The 26108-nt window shown below is 46.6% G+C and overlaps 1 protein-coding gene across 6 annotated transcripts in view; it reads right to left on the reverse strand.

Moving 5' to 3' along the window:
• The window catches only part of HECW1 (HECT, C2 and WW domain containing E3 ubiquitin protein ligase 1), a 979761-nt gene that overhangs the window by 55241 nt on the left and 898412 nt on the right, over positions 1–26108 (reverse strand). For all 6 annotated transcript variants that reach the window (XM_085607418.1, XM_085607421.1, XM_085607420.1 and 3 more), the window contains 2 exons: positions 8919–9032; positions 7817–7969 (listed from right to left, as the gene is read on the reverse strand). In XM_085607418.1, coding sequence (XP_085463544.1) covers positions 7817–7969; positions 8919–9032 — 267 coding nt within the window. The remainder of the gene's footprint in view (positions 1–7816; positions 7970–8918; positions 9033–26108) is intronic.

Raw genomic sequence — 26108 nt, forward strand, 5'->3', positions numbered from 1 at the left:
GTCCGGGACAATCCCGGGTAGTACCCGCCGCCCACCCGGCGAGTATGCTGTTCTCACCGTCGGCCTGTCGGGATTCCCTCGGGACCGGCGCTTTACTGCTCCCTAGATAAGTCAGAGTTTCCCAGGAGGGCTCTCGTGTCTTGTCGCTTCTCTTCGCCAACGTGGGATTTGAGGGCTGCTTTGTATTGGCCCGTGCCTATCACTGCCATTGCGGGCCGGTCATCATGCCCCAGGCACTGCTCCTGCAGCGTCAGTTGCGGCTATCGCTGACTTGTTTCCCGGCAGATCTCTCCGTCCTTAGGAGATTATTTGCTGCTGTGATGGAGACAAGGGGCGTTATGGAGCCCTTCTGTATATAAATAGAAGCCCAGCAGCATAGAGCGGCAGTAGTGCCCCCACCGCAGAGCCACCCAGGACCTCCGAGCCTGCCGTGCCTTGCGCCTTAATCCGGGGTTTTCTTCAGCCCTCAGTACGGCAGTTTAGCAGCTGTTTGCCCTAGGCGCCAACAGGTGGGTACCGTCACAAGCAGCACTCTCCTTGTGCCCCAAAGCGTCCCCTGGTCACAGCCAGATGAGTGATCAGATGGGCTGCCTCAGATCCGAATGTCTAGTCCATCCGGCCTCCAGCTGCGTTTCTAGCGTGCAGTGTAACAAACTGTGCATCTGGTCTCCCTTTGCCTGCACTGCTATCCCTTGGTGGTGCTAGGCCCTTCTTTTTTGCCCAATTGATGTCATTGCCCCGAGTTTCAAACTGGCTGCTCAAGGCCTAGCAGGCCTTCCAAGCCGGGGCCTCGAGTAGTGGGGCCCGCCGCCGCACCCCCGCTGGCTCACTTACTGGTATTCGCCTGGTGCAGTCAGTCTCGGCCTAGGCCCGAGAGGCCTGTCCAAGCTGGGGCCTTGATTTGGGAAGGCAACTTCTGGACTCTCGCTTCGCGGGCTCCGGATCTCTTCACGCTCTCATCCGAGCGCTCTCCCCACATCGGCCGAGTCTTCCTCTCTGCGTACACGTCCTCTACACCTCAGCTGGCTTCTGCGGGACCCCAGTCCTGCCGCACTCACCGGGCTCCGATCGCCCACGCCGTGTATCGGGAAGCCGTCATTGCCACACCGCCTTCACTGTCCCCGAGCTCGCAAGCTCACTTCCCGGTCTTTAATTCCGCTTGCTTCTCCCACCGCAGGTGGAGCACTGCATACGGCGCGTTTATAGCCGGTTGCTCGGTTTGGATGGCTCAGGATAGTGCAGGATATCGAGCGGGGATGTGGGAGATCACTCAGGCAGTGGCCATTCTCATTGGCTGCTAGCCACGCCCCTATAGCACTTAAACTATTTGGCTACATTAGGTGTCATGGCAATGTCTCTTTCACTTATGTGCACATTAATATGTGCACTAGACACTCCGGCGTGCGTCCTTTCATTTTTTACCCTCATCGTGTTTTGCACGCAATCAGGATCCTTTTTGCCGCTGTCCCATTTATCAGATCCTGAGAGCAGCGCACGTCTTAACACAGGTCAGGTTTGTATTGAAGGCGTGCCCATGGACCTGACCTGTTACTCGTGCCAACCACGTGACGCACTGACACATTAGTCAGGAGCGGTCAGGCAACGTCCTGCGAGACACCGGCGTACCTAAGCAAAGTGCGCAGATTGGCCACATCGCGCTACGACATGCAGGCCAGACACTCGCATTCTGGTTTATGCGAGCTCGGCTGGGACACCGGAGACAGCTTTTAGCTCCAATTAGGGGCACACCTGAGCTGAATTCACTACGATCCGCCTACCTACCGCAGTATTTAAGCCCCGCTATACGGTAGTCTCACTATTACTCACGGTTGGAGAGTAGACGAACATAGGTTATGGTGAGAGATGCACCTTGACAAAGTAAGGGTATGAGTGTCATTATGAATGTCTACATGTATTTTTACCCCTAAACAAGCGACAACGCCTTCTTACCACTATTTAAAACCTTGTCCTGTGTTTCACTCTTTTCTTCAATTTTAGAGTGTGACTACATGGGTCTCTCCCTCACTCTTCTCCCATGGGGCGTGTAGGTTTCCTTCATAGGGTAAGGTAGTGAGTACATCTCACAAAATAATTTTTAATGGATTTTAATGTGATTCACACTTGCAGCGTCACGTGTTTCACACTTTTCCACTATATGTATTATTGATGCATTTAGGTTATGTTTTCGCGACTGTTATACTTTGATGGCAATCTACTTTCCTTCTTCTCTCAAAAAGTTTTTTTTGTCTCCCATACAGATTTCATGAAATGCATATTAGGTAGAGTATTGACATAGGTCAGCCTACGCAGTGGTGTCATTCTACCAACTTGTGTGGTAAGATAAGGAGCCTGTTTTCTATTTAGTTTGTCCTAATGAATGCCACAGACCCCTTGGGCCAGATAAGCAGAAACATGTCAACAACATTTACCACTACGGTGATAGGGCAATAAGTTCCCCATGCTCACCGGTCTTTTATTTTAATATCATATAATCCCCTTCTCAGAATAAAATTAATTCTGGCGATTATACTGATTTTTTAAATCATCACTATATGGGCCCTCACTTAGCTTTAGAAGTGCCTCCCTGTCTCCAGGTGTAGGCCCGCTCTCCATCAAACCTGGTTTTTGGAGAGCTAGGACTGCCGATGATGAAGCATGACACCAGGTGGTGTGTGAGGACAGTCCTTAACTTTTTGTGAGATGCCACTCATTTCACTTAGCATTTTCTAGGTTTTAGTCATGACACTTGGAGCAGCTTCTGTTGTGTTTTCTCATTACAGTGGGTGAGACATGTGGTGAGACTCACCCAAAGTAAAAGTCCATATCCGGGTAATCCAGAAAGCAAAATATCTGGGCGTTCTGATATGGGTGGGACCGAATTGCAACACATATCCAAAGTTCTATATCGTAGATGTACACTTTTGACATGACCTATATACTTTTACGTAGCTTCTGTTTTGTGCTTGTCTCACAGTCTTTTACACAGTACAGTACGACTCACAGAACATGCATGCACCAGAGCTGAAGGGAGTTATTTGCTGTAGGCTCCCTGGAGGGGGAAGGGGTCGGGTTGTGCTTTACATACATGAGATATATATTACATTCATTAGTTTACGCCTCTTGATACCTTGGCAATATTTGCACATGCCTCCATTAAACACTTAATAAACAGGTTCTTGGCCTGGAATGCTGTTTTCGACAGTGATCAGGGTGTTATGTGTCCAATAAGCCACAAGAGCGAATACAGCCAAAATACATGTTTCTCCTTTTTTACACCTCTAGACAGCTTTCAGAGCGTCTACACTTTTCTTTCCCTTCACCTGCAAAGATAGTAAACACTTCTTATTAGTAGAAAATGTACCCAGACACAGGCTCTATGTTCACACAGATGCCATTTAGGGGTTGCCCGGGGTCGCAGCTGTGACCCCTGGCACTGCCTTTGCGCCCACCTGCCTCAGAGGCTGCAAAATCAGAGTCAAGATCACAGGGGCAGCTCCACATTCATTATTTTCTCCCAGTTTTTCATTATACTAGTAGTGAATAATATTTTATCACTCACTATTAGTGTAATAGAAAATGGAGCACACTTAGGGCCATATGTAGGTAATTTCTATTTACCAATTCCTAAATACCGAATTTTACCGATTCGGTATTTAAGAATCGGTAAATAGAATGTAGGTAAAAAAATCGGTACATTTTACCGATTCTGTAATATTCGTTATTACCGATTCGGTATTTACCGAATCGGTAATAAGGCATACCTTCCCATTCATTCCTATGGGCCTGGAGGCCCATAGGAATGAATGGGAAGCCATTCACTATTACCGATTCGGTAAATACCGAATCGGTAATAGTGGGACCATATTCAAGGGTGGCAGGGTGTCACATTGACACCCTGTTGCACCCCTGAATCGAGCATGTGTGCACATGTGGCGCACATACATGCCCTAAGGGCATGTATGTCTGCCACATGGCACTTTTAAAAAAGCACAAAATTGCTTTTGAAAAGGTATTCGGTATTTACCATCAACTTGTAGTTGGTGGTAAATAACGAATCCTTAAACCAATAATGCACTCACTTGAGTGCTCCCTACATAGGATTTAAGGATTCGGTAATTTACCGATTCGGTATTTTACCGATTTCTTAAAATACCGATTCGGTAAATTACCGAATCCTTAAAACCTGCCTCCTACATTAGAAAGGGCTAAATACCGGTCAGTAATGGGAAAATTACCGATTTTCGGCCGTTACCGACTGGTATTTAGCTATCTACATATGGCCCTTAGGACCTTTGGTGGCAGCTGTGGTAAGTAAAAATTGTTTTAAATATATGCTGTATGCTGTATGTGTGCTTGCAAGTGAGAGTGTATTTAAGTGAGAGCAAGCATAGGTGTGAGCAAGTGCATTTCTATGTGTAGGCTTAGTGAGTGAGATTGTTGGCCAGGATTTTCGATTCGTTGACAGAAGGCAATGCTGCAACAAAGTTGCTGCACTGGTTTGCATTAAAAGGAGAGAGAAAAAGTGCACCATATTGTGGGACTTGTCCCTTTATGCAGGGCCCTCCCCAAACTTTTTGCCTTTGCCTTCAACTTTTTCTGAATTTGTTTTTGTTGACCTTATGACTGATAACCAGTGCTAAAGTGCTCATGCTCCCTTCTTAAAACATTGTAACATTGGCTTATACCTAAATGGCATTTTAAATTTACTTATAAGTCCCTTGTAAAGTAGAACTACATGTACCCAGGATCTGGAAATTAAATTCTAAGTGGGTCTGCAGCACTACTTGTGCCACCCACTTAAGAAGCCCTTTAAACATGTCTTAGGCCGGCCACTGCAGCTTGTATGTGCAATGTAACTGTCAATTCGACCAGGCAAAATAAGCCTTTTGCCAGGCCCAAACCTTCCTCTTTAATACATATAAGTCACTCCTAGGGTAGTCCCTGGACAGCCCAGAGGACAGGATGCAATGTATTTAAAAGTAGGACATGTACTTTTAAATGTTACATGTACTGTTAATGAAAAAAACTCTTACATTCATTTTTCACTACCACAAAGCCTTCCTCTTACATAGAATAACATTGGAATTCTTTTTTCTACATTTTGTAAGTGTAGTTTACAAATGGGAACAGGTAACCCCTTCTTGTTTGGTGTCTACAGAATCACAGTTTAAAATCCTATCCTACAGTGAGGTCGTATTTTAAAGTGCAATTCTGAAAATGACACTTTTAGAAAGTTGGCATTTCCTTACCTTAGTGATTTAGTGCCTGCAGCCTGTCTCTTGGTTACATGACTGGGTGTAGCTGACAGTTGGGCTTAATGAAATCCCCCTAGATAGCCACATGTAATGGGGAGCTTTGGTGTGACAGAATGGGCCATCACTGACAGGGTGGGAGGGAGGAGCTGGTCAACGCCTGACATAAATTGGAATAGGCTGTGTCCGGTCTTCACACAAAAACTAAATACCCCCTATAGTTAGTCTGGAGTCAGGACCTGAAAGGCGGGGCATCTGTGCACTTCAAAGGCATGCCTCTAGAAGCTTCTCCTCACAAGTGCAAATTAATACAGGACCTCAAACATCACCACTTCAATATACTTCTGGACCTATGGGTACTCTGCCAGAAAGAAGGACTGTTGTGCTGCTTCAAGGACTGCCACTCTGCTGCTTTGAAGGAACTGCTGCCCTGCTGTACTGACCTGCTACCTGTTGTCCTCTTGCCTTGGGAAGAAGAACTGGACCTGCAACTTCTTCTTGAACCCAGGACCCCAGAGTGACACAAAGGGCTAGTCTGGGACATAATAGGATCATTAACAGCTCCTGGACACAGCTGCGGCATGTTCCTGACCCCCAAGTGGTACCCCTCTGGTCCAGGACGCTTGGTGTGGCTCACAGGCTCCTAAATCAAGCTTTTGGGCACTTTGTGACTGTGAACGGGCCAGTTTGCCCAAGATCACACCACTCGCACCAAAATTCAGCGTGATCCCCACCAGCCCATCTCTTAACACCTCAGGCATTGAGCACCCTCAGAGGACCACCAATGCAATGCACCAGCCCTCCTGTCTGAGAATCCTGGCCTGCTATTCACGCCATGCCGACAACCTCCTGCGATACTCTCTAACGTGAACAGGATTCTTGGCACAAAACTTGAAGAGGTAAACCTTCAGTGGGATTAATCTGGGACTGCATCCGACCGGTTGGCTTGAACTTTTGACTTTGACTCAGTCCAGTGCAACCAGATAGCCGCGGTTGGCGCACCATGCTTTTAGGTGCCATTTTACAATTCATTTTTTTAAATTCATAATTCTACGTTCTACTGATTGGTTTTCTGTTGCTTTGGTCTTGTTCTATTTATTAAATTCCGCTCTGTTTTTCTAACCTGGTGTGGGATACTTTTTGTGTGGTGTTTCTCACTGTTTTACTGTTTGAAGTGTTGCACAAATACTTTACACATTGACTCTAAATTAAGCCTGACTGCTCTGTTCCAAGCTACCAAGGGGTTGAGCACAAGGTAATTTGGGGTGTATCTGTGCATTACCCTGAAAAGGATTGTAATTGCTACTTGACCCGGGCTCACACCCCAGTCAACCAGTAACCCGATTCCTCACACATATCTAATATGATATGGTGCCTTTTTTCTCTCCCAGTATGCTGGTGCTCATTAGGCAGCCATGCACCAACGCACATACCCTTGGGCCATTGCGCAAGTGTGTGTTCTCTGAAGCATAGGTTTTATACTGGAAGGGGTCCTTTTCAGTATAAATATTATGCGTTAAGGCTTTTCACACTTTGTATGTGTGCTGTACTACATAGAACACATGCAAAGTTAGGAAAAGTGAGGAGAATTTAAAGAACATTCTCACGTCTGCCCCAAGGAGGAGTTACATTTTGCCACAAATTACTGTCTACCAATGTTTGCAGATATGGATTGCATTAAAATTCGTGGGTAGTTGTTTGGGAACACTCATGGATCACCCTTTATACAAAATAATGTAAAGCAGTGCATAGCGCAACTACGCGTTATGTTGCTATACTAACCCTAGCAAATACTCTATAGTTGTAATGTTAGGGTCATGTGAAATGTCTTCCTGAAAAAAAGTTTACAGTCATGGTCACATAATATCACCGACTGTGATGTCATTAAGGTCAAAGTGTGTGCGTTGTCCCTACTGCTACCCCTGGCATTTTGTTGAATTGACGCCCATTTTCACTGAGCAATCATTCCATATGACATGCAGTGACTTATTGCATTCTTCTTCTGAATCTTTGTCCACAATTTCTTCTTGTGATTGACTTTTTTCACATAAATGTTGGCTGTGTTTTAACTAAATGTTTCCCATTCCAACGTTCGCTTTGTAATGTGTGCTCAAATCGGCACACTTTGCCACTGTTGCTGCACTTTCACCTCAATTTTCAAGTATAAGTTAGATTCAATGTAAACTATTTGTCAATGTCCTCTTAAATAAGCCTAAAAGGGGGTTCACCTCACTTTATCTGGCTGTACCCTACCACTGCTTGGATACTGTCCTTGGGAATGTACAATAGTCTAATCCAAGTTCTGAACAACATCAGCATAGAATACGCACGACAATATGCACCCCACACTTGTCGATGGCATGCCTCTGCCATTACACCTTGTAAAAAACAAGCAAGGTTTGCATGCGTAAGTTAAGACTTGAAAAAGATTTGTGGATTAGGGTCTTTATTTCCACGGCATATTGCACAGCCACAATAAACAGACATGCAAGATACAGACACCTACGCACTCACACACACACACCCTGTTTTCCACATCAATCTAAGCAGTGTACATGTCTTACCATTCAAGGTGATTTTCTACAAAGGCTGACATGGGGCTGATTTGTACAGTGTAGGTGTCATTGGCAGAGTACTCAAAGAGACCATAGTAGGGATTGAAGAGCTCCTGAGAAAGAAGGAAGAAGAACTCCCGGGATGGACCACTGTAGTCCAGGCTGCAAAGAAAAGTGAAAAACACACAGGCAATTCGAGGTCAGTATGTTTCTGGACCAAGCTCTACTTGATAGAATATTTCCACTGATTCAGTATGCATGCATACTTTTTGTGACATTTCTTCCCAATGTTTCAGAAATAGGTTGTTTTATTCTCATGACCACTGACACAAAAGATATTCAATACAACGTACATACTGAGATGACATTCTGGTGCATAGTTATGCCTACCAGTTATTAGATAACTGCTGTACACAAACGTTCACATTATATATGTCAAAAAGATCAAATGTATTTTCCATAGTTTTTTGTCTTTGAATTTTGTTTAAAAAAATGATGATTAACATATTGAATCACTAGGCTTAACAGACTTATATGGATACATTGGCTGATTTGCAAGAGACTTAGGGCGGTCAAGTAGAGGTGGTGGCAATGAGGCTTCTACCAAAACTTGACAGATAACACATGAGTCTACATCTGAGGCGCCCCGTCTCCATTAAAGGTGAGAGAACCTCTGTCTTTCTAATGCCAAAACTCCACCCACCAGTTGTATGGCATTGGGGAGAACTCCATATTTTACATTCATAGAGTGGCAAGCTGTATTTATGGTGGGAGGAGGGCTCCAGCAACAGGGGTGGGCCCACCAGCCACCGGTGGCCAGCTCACTGACTTCAAAATGAGGTCCTTAGACTGAAGATGCTCTGCTGCACAGTTACTTTTGGTTCCAAACAGGTAGGTGCTGGCTGTTTGTGATGTATGACTATGTCATTCAACACTTCAAAGGCAATATAGGTTGGAGCCCTCAGAAAATCAAATTGTTTTAAGTAGCAAATTAACATATACATGCCATTTATTAAACAAAGTCCCTTTAATATCAACAAACGTTTCCACACAGCTTTATCCTGACATGAACTGGATGTGCAGTTCTGATATGAATTGGACAGCTCCCTACCCTTCCTCGCCAACAAACGTCACATAGAGCTTGTTCCTTTGGAGCTCCTTGCGTGAATAGGCCATCACCTGATTAAAGGTGCCCTCCAGTAAATGGTCTCTACGTATCAGGAGCCTGAAATAGATAGAAACACGAAACTGAGAATTGTATTTCTTTTCTTTTGAAATAAAATAAACTGAAAAAAACACAATGAACAACCAATTCCTCTGAGATAGCATGTCTTGATAAACATCACATTTTAGACACATACCTGCATGGTTTACAAAGTTTAGAAAACATTCACAAATGCAATGGTAGGAAATCTCCCTTTTCAGCGGGTCACTGTGGATTTTTTGCCTTTTGCTGGCCTCTATTTTTGCTGGCTTTAGAAATTTACCCCTCCTAACCAATATTCAGTGCTTGTGTTCCCCCTTTAAACATGGTTGAATAGGCATACACCTAATGGTATATTTAGCACACTGACCAGTCCCTAGAATATGTTAAAAATGGATCTAGGGCCTGGAAAATAAATGTCACTAGTCTATTGCAGTACCGGTTGTGCCATCTACTGGAGTGGCAGTGCAAACATTGCTTCAAGCCTACGTATGTAACCTCAATGTAACAGTGCAAAACATGCACTCTGACCTGTCAAAGTAAACCATTTTTGACAGGCAAAAAACTCCCTTTTAAATATTAGTAAGTTCCGAATATGTAAGCCTTGTAGCCTACAAGATAGGGTGCATGGTATTTAAAGGTGGGACATGTATAACATTAATATTATCATGTGTGTACAATGACAGAGCTCCAGAAACCATTTTCACTCTGTCAGCCCAAATTGTCCTATGTAGAAAACCTGAGTACACATTAAAATACTAATACTGTATCTCAGGAATGGGATGAGCTATAAAAAAAATATTTTTAAAAGATTTTAAAAATTCCATTCTATGCAGAAGTTGGATTTTTAATAAATATTAATAAAAGCAACTTTTAGAAAGTTGCCCTTTATCTGCCTGAATTGTCAGAAGGCTAATTTGTATAAGTCTCTGTCAGCTCTCAGCCTTTGCTCAGCCTTGAATAGGTGTGAAAAAGGTGTGAGAGGCCTCAGATGAGAAAACAATAGGCTAACCTGGATGGGCAGAGATTACTCCTCTGAACTCCACAGAATATGCAGGGTGGGGCCTGTAGGCATTGTTTTTGACATAACAGGGTACAATCCTGCTTGACAATTCTGTTGAGCCACATGTACCACTTGGTGCACACTTGAACTGGAGATAACAGGATTCCAAGACAATTGTTGTGTATCCATTGTCTAGTTGCTGGGGGACACTGCTTTTTCTTACCAGACTTCTGTCTCTGGTTTTGTTGTGGGTACAGTGCCTGTCTCAAACTGGATTTTAGTGTTAGATGTGGGAAGACATTAGTATTACCAGTGAACACTCCCCACACGTGCCTCCAGCACCCAGAGCCCAAGTTCAGTGTGGCCAAAGGCTTTCACCATCCTGAAAATGCCCTGAAACATGCATTTTGGGCCTGTTTACGGTAAGGCACACAGAGATGACTGAAAACTGGGTATGGATTGGCCCAAGGCACTTTAACCGTATTGGTTATGGCATGCTCCGATTCAGCTCACTTCCCTTGCTAGTTCCAGTCATAAATGTGGCACCTTCAGGCACCCTCAAGATCTGTGGAAGATCAGAAAAGGACTGGGCCTGTAGTCTGTGACCTGAGAGGAGGCTTGAAGAACTGGACCTGCTTCCTGCTACCCAGAACAAAGACTTGGACACCAAGGGTCAGTTGGCCGACATCCTGTGTGACTACAGGAGACAACAGGCTTCATGCAGCCTCTTCCTGGAAGTACCCAGCTGACCAGTGGTGACTGGACCTGGACTGGAACTAGCTGTTGGCCTTTCTCCTGAAGGCCTGGAGGACTTTAGAAGTTTACTTCTGTTATTGTTTGGAACTTAAAAGACTAAGTCAGAAGGTAAAATCTTTGATGTAGACAACCCTTGTTGGTGTGTTTGACCCACTCTCCATCACGGTCAGCCTGGAATTGCGCCTAGCTCATGGGCTACTACAACCACAGATTATCATTGGTGTCTAACCCTTGTTGGTGCTATTCCTACTTAAAACTTTATAAACTCATACGTCCAGTTCCCCTTATTGAATTTTGGTCATGTCGGCATTTATTTTGTTTGTTAAATTTTACTCTGTTTTCTGATCCTGTTTGGGATGTTTATTGTTTGGCATTTTGAATTTACTGCTGTTTTAGTACTGCATAAATAATGTATGCATTGCCCTAAGTTAAGCCTGTCTCTTCTGTGCCATAGCTGCCAGTGGGATGAGTTCAGGTTAATTAAATGACTTTAAGGTTTCACCCTGAAAAAATCCGCCCAATGTGTAATAGGGCCCCTTGCAAGGAATTTGGAGAAATAAGCGTGATTGCACATTGTGCGGTCTGGGACTAGTAACTTTCGACCAATTATATAGGTAAACTTTTATGTATGCAAACTAATTTAAAAACAGAAATGGCATTCCATTTCCTGTAGATTTTAGGCATGTTTAGATTGTGTGATTGTAATAGACTAATACATTTTTTTTTTATTACAAAAATATAAATGATTAGTGTAAGGTCAATTGATTTTAATATTGTTCTTCAGAAATATTTTGTGATAAATTACTAAACGAGGTATATCTTTTTTTTTTTTAAAGAGCGTAAATAAAAAACACATAAAGAGACATGGTCGCTGATGCTCCTGCAGCAAGTGAGACTAAGTTGTGAAATGTTGCTTTGTAGGGATAAATGTGGGAACATATAGTCAACAACAAACAAAGAAAGCAAAACGAAACAAAAAAGGCAACGATAAAAAGGAAAATCAAAAGAAATATAGAACATTTTGATAACAGATTAAATAGTTTTCAGTCAGCATGGTTTAGTGTTGTGATTTTTGGAACACAATTCTACGTTGTGAGTTTTGGTACACCACTCTACAAGATGGTGTCCCCTTCCCACCTTGGGCACCAAGGGTTTGAGGAGTTTTTTACTAGCACTATTTGATGGGTTCCTGTCTCGGCTAGCTAGACTCCTTTGAGCAAATACTGTCCAGAATTCGGGGAGCCCAGCTCTCCCTTACTTGCTGGTCTGTGATCCAGATGCTTAAGAACAGATGTAGCCAAAATACAACAGCCTATTCATTGGCATTTTCAGTGTATACTGTATGGGAGTTTAACCGAAGCAGCCCCCCCTCAGTGTTTGTGGCACATTCCCTCCTGATTCACACCCGTGGAACAGGTCTCTTTGGAAAAAAAACCAATCAGAACAGCTGTGACTGGCTTAATGTTTGCCTAAAGCGTGCTGCTTGACTGGCCGTCTGATCTTTTTCCATATCACGCATAATTAACAGGAGGCCAACGTTAGGTACGAGAGGTGCCAGATGATCAGGAAACACCTGAAAGCGCGCGCTGCTTTCCCTCTCTCTGTAGCTGCAGCCCGAATGGAGGCCTGTGTGAGGGCTGGGCTTGCCCATGAGCAACAACAGGTTTTTCTCTGAAATTCTGGAATTGAACATACACATCTTGTATTAAACTTTAAGGAAAATCTTAAAGTAGGGTAATGGAAAAGTAGCTAATGTATAATTAAAGAAAGAAATTAATTACGACAATAAGTTGTAAACTTTATTTATAGTACACAGACCTTTTGAGTTGTGAAGTAAAAAAATGGATGTTTTGCGTCAGATATTTTACCTCACACTCATTGCAATTATTGCAAAATCCTCTCACACACGATTTGTTTTTTGTGCATTTATCCCCCAGCTCTAATCTGTGAGAAATTGTGTGGGTAAAACAGTGTGCTAGGGATAAAATGGAACTGAATACCAGTCGCAAAAAAGGGCTGGTCTCACACCAGTTATTAACATGCAATTGCAAATGAGGCATCTGAAAGGCAATTTTAGGTCTCACGGGTGGGTTATTATCTGAAGTGGGAAGATCCCAGAGTTTGTGTCACTGTTTTACATAATGTATGTGGCACTCCAAGCTTGTGCGGAGTTTGCATGCTGGTACTGGGTGCACAGCTTTGGGCTCTATTACCTAGATCTCTTTGAGGAACTGCAAAAGAGCAAAACACGCATGGTCAGTGACTGGTTACCGCCCTCCCCCTATGTCCACACCACCCCCGGACACAGCACCCTAGACGTGGTATCTTTGGAAGGCGGGAGGTCGAGAGAAAATTTACCGCCCTGCGCGCCAGGGCACGTCCGATGTGGGGGAGCGTCCAGGGAACAAGGGGGTCACCTGGGCGCTCCCCGCCGCTTTAACCCCCCAGAGGCCCGCCCCCCCCCTCCCCTCCGACCCGGATGTCGATTAACGTCGTCCGGGTCACGTAGGCAGCCAATCGGTGGTAGGGCGCGCCCCCAGTGAACACGCCCCACCACCGAGAAGTCCGGGGGAGGTCGCCGCACTGCCATGCAGGCGGAGGGGCCAAGGGCCCCCCCTTTCCATGTCAGACGTTTCTGTCTTCAAGGTAGGCAAAGATAGTGTTTTAAAAGCCCATAGTCTCAAAATATTGTTCTGGATATGGTTTCAACATCTTGATTTGTCTTTTTCTGATCTTTACACGTTAAATTTAGACAGAAACAGACATTTGAGTAGGCAATTGTGTTCCCCTTGTCAAGTTGATGTACTTTAATGTGAATGTCATCATTGGGCTTTTTTCATTGTTTTGCATGAATAAAACCAGTGCTTAAGTTACAAAAGAAAGCGTGCCGGTGCCCAAAGCTCTGCTCACAAAGTCTCAGTGGGCTATGTACCAAGGCTGATAGTCTTAAAATTGCCTTGTGCCTCTTTAATTAACTACCAGACTCTACCTGCCTGTTTATCTCACTCTTGCAGGTTCCTGCTTTCTTCCTTTGTGGTGATTTGGGCTTTTTTCTCTTCCTCTGTCTTCGCTGGCGTAACGAAACTTGAGTGGGCCCCCCTGCAAGGAACGGTGAGGGCCCCCCTCCAGACTAAATCGGGAGCTCTCCGGACAGTATTATGTGCGAGGGGGGCCCCCCGCACCTCGGGGGATGCAGGGGCCTGTGTTACGCCACTGTCTGTCTTTCTGATCTATGTGTTTTGACGGAAAAATAAGACCCGGTCCCCAAAAATAAGTGTCAGTGCCCCACACCGGCAACTATGGCTCAAATTAAGTATTGAATAAAACTAGTCAGGTATATTTTTCACAAACATCTGACAATGACAAAATATTCACTTTTACAAACATCATACAAATTAACAAGGATATTTATTCTCTCTTGAATGTTGTTCGGTAATCTTTCTGGCACCAAAATGATATCTTTTATTAGCACATTACTGTAAATTGCAAAAGATTACTGTGGTGGGATCTCTGGCAGGGCCGGCTTCAGGGCAGTGTGACCGGTGCAACCACACCGCGGCGCTCACTTGAGGTGGGGGCACCATGTTTGTAGTTGCCTCTAGCAATTTTCAGGCATCAATAAAAATGTCACAATAACTCCGATGATTAATGTTCTTCCTAGAGAGCCCAGAGGGTTCATATGCCTGCTGCAAAGAATGTGTACTATGCAGATTACAAAGTGCACATAATGTAAATAGGTCAATGGGTTACTGCTTTTGTCAGAGAGATACTTTTGTTACTTGCAATTTATAAGTAAAAATTCTAATATAGAACAGTGAGCTATTAACTGTCATCAAAGAACTGCATGCAAACTGGAAGGTATATATTATAGCTATATGTTTTTTGCCCATTCTTTCATTATACTAATCTTGCAAAAAGGGTTAATTTGTGTAGAAATCAATTCTCATTATTAAGGAGAACCCCTAACAATGGTGTTACGTTTTAAACTCTGCATTTGTGATTTTCCAGACCAAGGAATCTTAAACTTTACAGCCTACCAGTATGGATGACATATGACTCCTACACCTTGTAGTCCTCTGTCTTATGTAACATTTACAATACACTGATTAACACGTATATGATTGTCTCTGTGCAATGTGTGTGTGATGTAAAGTGCTCTGACACCTTACACTGGTATGAGTAGCGCTATAAAACTAAATTTATCTGAAAGAGAGTGGTTGGAGACTTGAGGGGCACTGGTAAATGGTGGTAGTGAAGGAATCTATGGCAGTGGTGGTCACTGGGGGGTGCCGCCAAACATTGCAGCACAGGATGCCACCAGTGCTAAAGTCAGCCCTGATCTCTGGCTCTTCCCATGGGGCACTCAGACCATAGTATGTGAGTTTCCATTCTTGGCGTATGGACTATGGTTTCCTGATCTTACGTTGATGGACCCAGTGCTGTAAATGGGCCGGTACTGAGTACCGGCACTTCTTAGATATATCATGCTGAGTACCAGCACTTCTCTATAGCCGTGGAGAGTACCGGTACTCATGAAAAGGTAGGCTCATTGGCTGTGCTGGTGAGCAGGAGTGGAACGTGTCTCTGGCAGCCAAGGCGCCGCTTCTGCAGCCCCCGATCTGAGCCCTAGCTGAGCTATTCAGCAGGGCTCCTTTGAATAATGTCCGGGCGCTCACTATCATGCTGTGCTTGACAGAGCAGGGTCCGTTCAGGCCCTGTGCTGTCAATCACATTCACACTATCCTGTGCATTCCTGCAAGCACAGGAATCATGTCAGTGCCCTGTCAGTGGCAATCAGGCTATGGCCAGTCCGGCCCTGGTGGCAATTAAAAAAGCCATGGTAGGTGAAAATAAAAGATGGTCTTTATCATACCTTAGTCTTTTGTGGGTCTGCTATGTTTGTGTGTATGCCTGTTTTTGTAAGAAAAAAGTGAGAGAAAGAGAGAGAGAATCCACACACTCTCAGAAGGTATTTTAAAGAAAATGGGTGGCACTTTATTTGTACATGTCTGCTTGGCGACAAAGATTCATAAATAACGTAAAGGGGAGGGTTGGTGGGTGGGTGAGTGAGTGAGTGGACGGATGAGTGAGCAAGGGTGAATGTATAGATGGATGGATGGATGGATGAATAGATGGATGGATGAGTGAAAGCATGCATGGGTGAAAGAGAGTGGATGATTGGATAATAGGGCGGATGATGGGTGGATATGTAAAAGATTGGATGAATGAATAAAAGGTAGGGAGATGGATGAAAGGGTGAATGATGGATGAGTGAAAGGAGGGATTGAATGAAAGGGTGGATGGAATAAAGGAGTGAAAGGGTTGATGGATGGATGAGCGAAAGGATTGATGGATGAGGGAAAGGGTGGATAAAGAGATGGATGAGTAAAAGGATGAATGGATAGGTTTGGAGATGGATGGATGGATGGATGATGGATAGGTTTGGATATGAAGGGTGGATAGACGAAATGGTGAAAAACTGAATGATTGATGAAAGACTGAATAGACGATAGAATGTAAAAGGTAAATGGTGGACATCAGCAGGTAAATGGTAGGATGAAAGGATGAATGGATATATCGATGGAAGAGACAGGAGATATCTTCTGGGGAGGGTCATGATGAGTTGCTTCATTTGCTTGGTGCCATAAGAGCTTTGGTTCGACATGGGGGTATTTTCAGTTTCTTCCTACTCGCCTGCTCAAAAATATATAGTATTGTGCCAAACAGCAATTAACAGTATGACATTAAGAAGGTGCAACTTTTGCAAAAAAAGGAAATGTTAACATATTATCACATTTCTCTTTCATTTTGTGTAATGAGTTAACCTGCTTTGTTTATATAAACACATTTCTCATGTGTTTTGGTATGTGCTGCAACTAATATAGAAGTTGTTAGGTATCATCATGGCTTGCCCTTAGCCCCACCGCTAGCCCCGCCCCCTCACTCGACCTCTAGCTCATTTTAATGAGTACCTGCACTTATTTTTTCCCATTTAAAGCACTGGATGGACCTGATACTTCGACCTTCTTGATCCAAATCCTGCTTTATCCGTTAGCCCTCTTAGGTCCAGATCCTGTTAGCATAGTAAAATCACACTTCAAAGCCGAATGCCTGACTAATAAATGAATGGCAGTAAAGCGAAATATTGGTACTACATAAAACAAACAATAAATCAGGAAAAATTGAAGACATCTTTTGGTTTTATTGCATCATCATGAAATCCCTGGAGTTATAGCCAGTAACTCCACACCCCAGATTTACCAAGCTCAAGGCATCAGTAACTGGGGGGGGGGGTCTTGGGGGATGGGTAGGAGGGGTGGCAGATTGGCAAATTTAGCAGTTATTTGTGCGAATATGGGGGTCTTCTTAAAAATAAGGAATTACTGAAGGGATTGGTATTTTTTGTCCTGAATTCCATTTCACTCCCGGTATTTCTGGCAGAGACTGAACCTACTATCAGCAAGTGAATCTCTGGGTAGAAGACACCAAACGGAGTTAAACAAATCTCCTAATTCCAATGTGGCTGGTAATGGGGGCCATCTTGGGGGAAATTTTGGGGTTTCAGTTAGGGAATTGGTTCTGCCAGAAATGAAAAGTATCTCATGTGTAAGTACTGGATCAAGAAAGACAGACGAGAAGGTAATGAGTGAGGGCCTTCGATCAACAAACTGACACTTTTTTCAGTGAACGTTTTCCCACAGTTAACAATTTAAACAAAAAAAGAATATCTGAATGCTCCTTGATTATGAAAGGAAACTTGCTGAGAGTATGACTTTTGATCCGTGTTGCAGTTAGCGCTCTAGCGTCCGACGCTAGAGCGCGGGTGACGACAACGTTATGCGTACGCCGCGACGGTGGCGTACGCCTGTAGTTAAATAAAGGGGGCGCGGCCGGCAACGGCAGTTGCGCCGACACCACCACACTGTGTCCCGTGTCCCTTATTTGCGGCGCGTCCAGCTAGGCCAGCAAGGTTGTAACACTGGCGACGAGGATACGCACCTCCGCGTGCAACGCTGTGTCCCGCACTTCAGCCTGCGGCAGCCCCGCGCGTGCGCACGTGGTGCCGCCTCTCCAGACTGCCGTGACCTCGCCTCGCGAGCCGGAGCTCCAACGGACCTCGCGACCTCGCTACTTGGAGGTGAGCGCACGTGTGCACCCAACACTGCTGGCTATTATCGGCAGATGAACATTCCCGCCCTTTCTCAAGTGCTTCTGCTGATTGCTGCAACCACTCTCTATCCTGCATCTCAGGGTGTGAACTTCGGCTGTGCTGCCTTTCCCTGGCCCACACCTGCTGCCACGTGCCCTGCGGTGCACCTCACCGCGCGCCTCCCGGTGCCAGCGCCCACCAGACCAGTCGCTCTCCCTAAGTCATGGGGGACGACGAGCGTCCGATGCCTGCTGTGCCCCTCCACCCACCGTCTGGGGTTCTACCGCCCTTCAGTGAGACCGCTGACCCTGCCACTGCCGCCCCACGCTGGCAGACGTGGATTGGCCGGCTAAACAATTATTTCATCGGCACGAGAGAGACAGATGGGGCGGTGAAGCAGTCGTTGCTGCTACACTACGCTGGGGAAGAGGTCTATCTACTCTTCAAACACCTCCCCAACACAGGGAGGGCGGACAACTACGACGCGGCAGTGGCGGCCCTCAACACGCATTTCGACCCCCAGATGAACCCAGATTTTGAACACTTTAAGCTGCGTCAAGCAAGGCAAAGGGAAGGGGAATCGGTAGACGCATTCCACGCACGCCTGAGAGTGCTGGCGGACACACACTTGGTCGGAGACAGGGCCAAGGAAGAGATCAGAGCTCAGTTGATCTGTGGCATCCGGAGCAAGAAGCTGAGGAGCCTCATTCTTCGCCAACCGAACATCCCGATGGCGGACATCCTAGTGCTCGCACGGTCCCATGACCTGTCCGACGCTCGTGCGGAAGAGATGGAACAAGCGTTCACACGAGGCGCAGGGCCCGGAGCGACGGTCAAGACGGAACGGACAGACGCAGTGCAGGCGCACGAGAAGGCTCCCCGACCCACCGCCAGGAAAACTGTCCCGGCCCAGAGTGGGTACTGCGGGTATGATGAACACCCAGGCAGGTCGTGCCCGGCGAGAGGGAAGACGTGCACCAACTGTGGCACGGTGAATCACTTCGCATCTGTCTGCCGGAAAAAGTCCACAAGGAGAGACCAAAGGGGGAAGAGGCCCGCAAGAAACATGGTGAGACAGCTGTCACAGCTATCCCTGTCTTCCCACACCGACACGAGCCACAGACAGGCGCAAGCCTTGCGAGATGATGATTCCGGATCCGATGATGAGTGGGAGACGTATCTAATCTCGTTCACCAGGGCCCTCAAAAGCGCAAGGAGACCTCAGCCTCGGTGTGACATCATGGTCGCAGGGTCCAGAGTAAATGCGGTAATCGACACTGGCGCATCAGTCACCGTTATGGGAGTGCAACAATATAACCGCCTCCGACCAAAACCAGAACTCAGGCGGTCAAAGGCCCAGATCTACGCCTATGGAAGCGATGTGCCCCTGCCCCTCGCAGGAAAAATGACAGTCCCGGTGAGAACAGAAGACACGGAGATAACGATCGACATACACATCATTGATCAGGAGGTGGATACGCTCCTGAGCGGACATGCCGCCGAAGACTTAGGGCTGTTAGCCTTCCTTCGCAAGGTACAAGACACCCAACCGACTAACTTGCTGGACCAATTCCCGGAGTTATTCACCGGCCTCGGGAACATCAAAAGGCCGCCAGTCAAACTCCACATCGACCGTTCTGTTACGCCCACAGCGCTGAAGCACAGACGGATCCCGTTTCACCTACGCCCACTGGTGGAAGCGGTTACTGGACCCACCCCGTGGGTATCTCCAATGGTGATAGCGGAGAAGCCCCGCCAACCGGGCAAAATCCGCGTGTGCATTGATATGAGGTTGCCTAACAAGGCCATCAAGAGGGAGAGACACATCACGCCCACCATGGATGATATAATTGCTGACCTCAATGGAGCCCGGTGGTTTTCCAAGCTAGATTTAAATGCGGGCTACCACCAGCTGACACTAGCCGAAGAAAGTAGATATATCACCACGTTCAGCACACATCTGGGGCTGCGAAGATACCGACGCCTCAACTTTGGAATCTCGTCGGCGGCGGAAATCTTCCAGAACGCCGTCCGCGACATACTGCAAGGGCTGCCTGGAGTGTTGAACGTCAGTGACGATATACTGATCCACTCCACAACGGTGGATGAGCATAATCGGCGGGTCCGGGCCACACTAACACGGCTCAAGGAGTACGGGGTCACACTGCACCGCGACAAGTGCCAGTTCTTCCAGCAACGGATCGAATTGTTTTGGATATACATTCACCAACCAGGGTATCCAGGTGGTCCCGAGAAAATCCCAGGCCATCAAAGATGCCCCAGCGCCAGCGTCCGCCTCTGAAGTACGCAGCTTCCTTGGGATGGCCACCTACTGCGGGCGTTTCATCCCGAATCTGGCTACGATTGCTGAGCCACTCAGGCGCCTCACGAAGAACGACACCCTATGGCAGTGGGGCCACCGGGAAGAAGACACGTTTCGGGCCATCAAAACGGCGCTCCTGGACCAGGCCACACTAGTCTACTTTGACCCAACAAGGAAGACCGAGCTCCTCGTCGACGCCAGCCCGGTGGGGCTGGGAGCAGTTCTCACCCAGGAGCAAGAACCCGGGAGATGGGCGACCCTGGCATACGCCAGCAAGGCGCTCACAGCTACGGAACAGAGGTACTCTCAAATTGAACGAGAAGCCCTGGCCATACGATGGAGCTGTCGGCACTTCCACCTATACGTCTGCGGGCACCCGTTCACGGTCGTGACAGACCACCAGCCGCTAGTTCCCCTTTTCAAAGGGACCGCTACTCACCCCCCCCCCCCGAGGATCGAGAGGTGGGCCATCGGGCTGCAGCAATACCTGATAGACGTAACATATCGGCCCGGCGCAAAGAATCCGGCGGACTTCCTGTCAAGGCACCCCGAGAAGAGCAAGCCCACTACTACCGGAAAGGAAGATGAGGATGACGCCGAGGCGCACCTCGACCTCCTGGCTGCCCTGACGTGCCCCCAGGTGTTGACGATCCAGGAGATCCTACAAGCAGCAGAGTGCGACAATGTGATAGGGATCGTGGGCCGACTTCATAAAGTCTGCCAACTCGTGGACAGATGACGAGAGGAGAGACCTGCAACAAATCTGGCGGATACGGAACGAGCTCAGTGCAACCAGAGACGGGATCGTTCTGAGAGGGTCCAGGATCGTCATGTCAACAGCACTGCGCCGCCAGGCCACGATCATCGCCCACAAGGGTCATCAGGGGACAGAAAAAATGAAGGCCCGAATGAGGGCGAAGATATGGTTCCCAGGGATGGACAGCCTGGTAGAAGACGTGGTGAAGAGCTGCCAGGCCTGCCAGGCCTGCCAGGTGATGAGCGGCCCCGAACCGCCGGCTCCCATCGTGACGAAGGAACCAGGAACTCACCCGTGGGACAAGGTCAGCATAGACTTCGGAAGTCTTCCGGACGGGAGAGTGACAATGGTCATCATCGACAACTTCTCCAAGTATCCCCTGGTGGAGGCGTTACCATCTACAGCATTCACCTTTGTAGGACCCGCTCTGGAGAAGACATTTAATATGTTTGGGCGCCCCTCAGAACTGAAGAGCGATAATGGCCCGCCATTCCAAGGCCACGAGTTCCGGGAGTTCCTCAGAATCCAAGGCATAAGACACCGGCGAATCACCCCTCAGTGGCCGCAGGCCAATGGCGAGGCCGAACGCTTCATGCGGACATTGAATAAAGTGGTGCGAATAGCCGGGGTCGAACATCAAGACCCGGAACGGGAGATCCAACGATTCCTATGGGAATATCGGAGCACACCACACTGCGCCACCAAACAAGCGCCCTGGACTCTCATGCTGAGGGGGGCGCGACGGTCTACCTACAGCCCCGGGGTGGGCCCCTCCACCTTTTGAAGCAGAACAGGCATTCCAACGACGAGTGCACCGGAACCAGCAAGTGAGCCGGTCAAGAGGCAGTCGAGAACGCGACATAGGGCCTGGAGACAATGTCCTCGTGAGGACCAGAAGACCTGGAGGGAAGTTCAAGCCGCGGTATGAGCCCGGGAGCTGGACAGTGGAACATAGACGGGATACCATGGTGACCGCAAAGAGGGGAACGGAATCAACCACACGGAACATCTCGTGGTTCAAGCGGATTCCTGAGGCCACCGAACACCACCACGGAGGGGCGAACGAAGAGGAGGAAAGTGCCCCGATCCCAGGCCTGGAACACCCGCTGCCCTCCGTCAGACAGGAGTTAGCACAAGAGCCGGGTCACCCGGCCCCCGAAGGCAGTGAGGCGACAGATGACCACCCATCCAGTACCAACACCCGAGCCACCGCAAGGTATGGACTGAGGTTAAACCCCCCGCCGAGCAGCCGCCTCAGAGACTTTGCTTGCCAAGTAAGTGAGTGACTGTCGGGGACTATGGTTACATTTGTTATCAAAGTTGGAGAGGGATGTTGCAGTTAGCGCTCTAGCGTCCGACGCTAGAGTGCGGGTGACGACAACGTTATGCGTACGCCGCGACGGTGGCGTATGCCTGTAGTTAAATAAAGGGGGTGCGGCCGGCAACGGCAGTTGCGCCGACACCACCACACTGTGTCCCGTGTCCCTTATTTGCGGCGCGTCCAGCTAGGCCAGCAAGGTTGTAACAATCCGCACTAGGCCTCAGTGACATCTTTTGAATCCTCTCACCCCTTGCCAAAACTGACTCCCAGACTGGAACAACTGTCGCTCCAAAAAAACAATACATGCCTTGGTTTACATGCTATCCTGCAATAAACTGCCAAGGCCTTGAAGCTCCCTCGCGCCCCTTCTTCTCTCACCGCATTGGAGTACAGACCGCAGTGCGGACCACGCCTCCCTCTGACCCGGTTTGTTAAACGAGGGCACAAGAGCCTGTGACCAGGCAGGGCGATGAACGGCGTCACCTTGAAGTGCCCTCCTCGTAAAACCTCAATGTGGAAAAATTCAGTCACGCCTCGCGCTACCAGTGCTTTTTGTATTTGAGTGACTTGAGCGGCAACGTGGTATGACTTCATACAGCGCCGCGGAATGTCAACGGCGGTGCCACGCTGAGCGCCGCGAGCCCCACGGCCACGGGAGCCCATAAAACAACAGCACGACGTGGTGAAAGCGGTCACGCGCTGATATCCTTGAAATGCGGAGGGTTGAGTTCGGCTAATGGCGGCTTCCACAGGGGATGAAGAGGTCATGGAAGAAACCGTATTCCAGGGACACTGGATCGCACGGCACAGAAATTAACTTTCCCTATCGTAAGTATTGCTTTCTAAACTATCAGGTGACAGCCGCGGGAGCTGCCCTGAGGCCTGTCGATCGCGTTGGAAGAAAGCTTCCTGTGTTTCTCAGGAAACCTATACTGAGGGTGACACCGCCTGTTCTGGACCTTGAAGTAAAGGAGTTCTACAGCGGTGAAGAGATACCTCTGGCTTCTGCCCCGCACAAACAGGTTTGCTCTCAGTTGTGGTCACAATGGGGCTTTGGGTCAAACAGCAGTGCCCCCATAGGTCAATTAGGTTCAGAGCCAAAATTGATGTAAGCCAGTGGTGAGCAAGGTTTTCAATACGCAAGCATAAGTGTGCATAGTTTCCTATCACTGGCCTTCCCTTAGTTCATGAAGATTCCTGTTTTCCCTTCTGAACTCCAGGGTACTTTTTAACGCACAAGCATGCCCCACATAACAAAACAACTTTTCGTGTGCCTCTCTCTCTCCTCTCCTATTTTTAGAAGAGGTAGTTGAGATACTGCAGATCAGCACTATTTCTGCAAGCACACTCCTTGCAAAGCTTTTCCCTGCAGGAGACTCGGCCGCGTGAGGGGAAAGAACACCACATTTCACTTGTGTGCATAGTAGTGAGATTGAAGAGTATATGACACCAAAAGCATTGTGGTTGTTGAAGTCCCAATTTTCCATACAAAAGACGAAGGTGTAATAACTTCGACAACTTCTGAAAGAAATATGTGAGGTCAAGAGAAGAACACTTTTTAACATTGTAGACAGGTTGTAGACTCAGACAAATACTACCACACGTTCAGCACATTACCAAGAGAGAGAGAGAGAGTTCCTATTATGTCACCTTCATCCTCCTTGAATTGACATTACAGCCTTATTTATCAAGGGATTACTCGTGCTGTTCAGGGCACAAGCATATGTTTTGTTTCTGGCCCTCAGTTACTGTGCTTTCATTTGATGGTGTGTAAATTTTTTATCACCTGGCTCCATTGTGTCAAAGGTAGTAAACCTGATGGGACGTCTTTTCAGTTTTTGGGCCTCTGACTTGTTGCTCCTGTTTCTTCATCCATCACAAATATATATATATTTGAGTCAGTGTTCTGCTCACATGGCGAAAATAATTTTCTATCGTGGTGATGTACACCGTGTTTATTGCAGCATGTGTTTTTTTAGAGTTGTTGACCAGTGCAACATGTCGCTGACAGGGCCATGAGGTTATAGCGCCAAGAAAGCTACTGAATTTTACAGCTGTATATGTATTGGCCTAACAACCAAGTCTTGAGGGCTTTCCTCTAAATGTGCTTTGTTTTGACCTTTTTAAGATTGTTATTTATTTTGAAATAACTCCTGTTCGGTCTAACACGCGCGATATGCCAAACAATAATCATTTAAAAGACATATGAAATAATGCTGACATATATTCATTATTTCTACAAGAATTCTGGAGATGTCAACATATTCAAAAGAGGTAATCAAGATACAATACATCTGATCTCAGGTTCAAAGACTACACCTGGCTGTACAAGAAGCTTCCTCATTATGGAGAACAAATATATATTAAAATCATGTTTATCAACCAATGTTTTACAGTAGACCCAATACCGCAATGGACTCATCTAATGTGGCGTAATACATTCTTGACCAATTTAAAACAAATAGGCAGCTGGTACACAACAAAATCCACACATTTTTGACCCAGATGTGTAGAATAGAAGTGCGCATGAATATGTCTGTCTCATCCTGACTGGCACTGCCCTGTGTCTTTCCACCTATCAGAGGGAGTGGAGTGGGTTGCGACAGGCCCAATAAGGCACATATAATTTTACGGGCCTTGTAGCCACTCAGACCTATATCAAAGCCCAGATCCAGACCACAGTGCAAAGGTTTAGACTACCTCGAGGTTGGTCATAAAATATATATGGATTTTAAGGTGGTCTAAGCACTCGGGGTAAAATATGAAGTTCACTCTGGGTTAAGTATTGCACTGCCATCAACTTCGAGCTAATGAGCAGAGTTTACTGCGAACAAATAGTAGTCTTAGATTTACTGTCGTTCACACCATGGAGCACTGCAATGCAATTTGCAGCAGAGCACTGCACGGATGAGGAAAAGCTACAGTGTGTTCAGTTTACAAAGAGTTGCGTGCCGTGGTGTCATTGTCAACACTTTCTTTAAACTTGTTACAGCAAAGCTAAAAGTTGTAGTACTGCGTAAAGGTGATCCAATAGTATCAAACAAGATTTGTACTTGACCTAAACCATATAATGCAAATTTCAACATGAAGCGAACTACCCAAGGGTAAGTTGCATAAAGTGTGTAATTTTGTACATCTTACGAGTAGGAATGCCACACAGTATTCCACTTGCCCCGTATGCACTTGGTTTTCTTTTGGCGTTATGATATCAACCGAAGTCAGGTCATGATATTGTAGTTGATCTGGCTTTGCGTGAATACCTATTGGTGTTTGTGCTGCTCCTGCCCACTCTAAATTCTCAACAGCTTGATTATTACAATGTCCCAAGAGGTGTGTGTTTTTAAAGAACACATTTAGATTTGGATAGAGAATTGTGAACCCCGGTCCTATTTGTGAAGGACAGCAATTTTTAGGTGGGTGTGTGAGAATTTTCTTTTTAATGTGGGTATGAGACAATGAGTTGAACTATTTCATAATAAATTGGAACCTTTTCATGCAATTGTAATGTGCTAAGATCAAGTTGTTTGTGAGTTAAAAGTGCCTGAAACCATTTGAGATTAAATGGGGTGGGATAAGAGTTTCAACCATCTCTTTTAAAGTGATTCTATTCATTAGTACGAATAATGGGAAATGTGGCTGTCAGATATGATTAATGAGAGTGAACAAAAGGCTGCATGATATTTCAGGCACCAATGTTGAAGATGGAATGTACTTTGGCTACAATATGAGGGAATGAAGGCATTCAAGATAAATATGCTGGCGAAGGATGATAGGTGGTGAGGGACTA

Source organism: Triturus cristatus, chromosome 5_2, assembly GCF_964204655.1.
Source record: "Triturus cristatus chromosome 5_2, aTriCri1.1, whole genome shotgun sequence".
Lineage (NCBI taxonomy): Eukaryota > Metazoa > Chordata > Amphibia > Caudata > Salamandridae > Triturus > Triturus cristatus.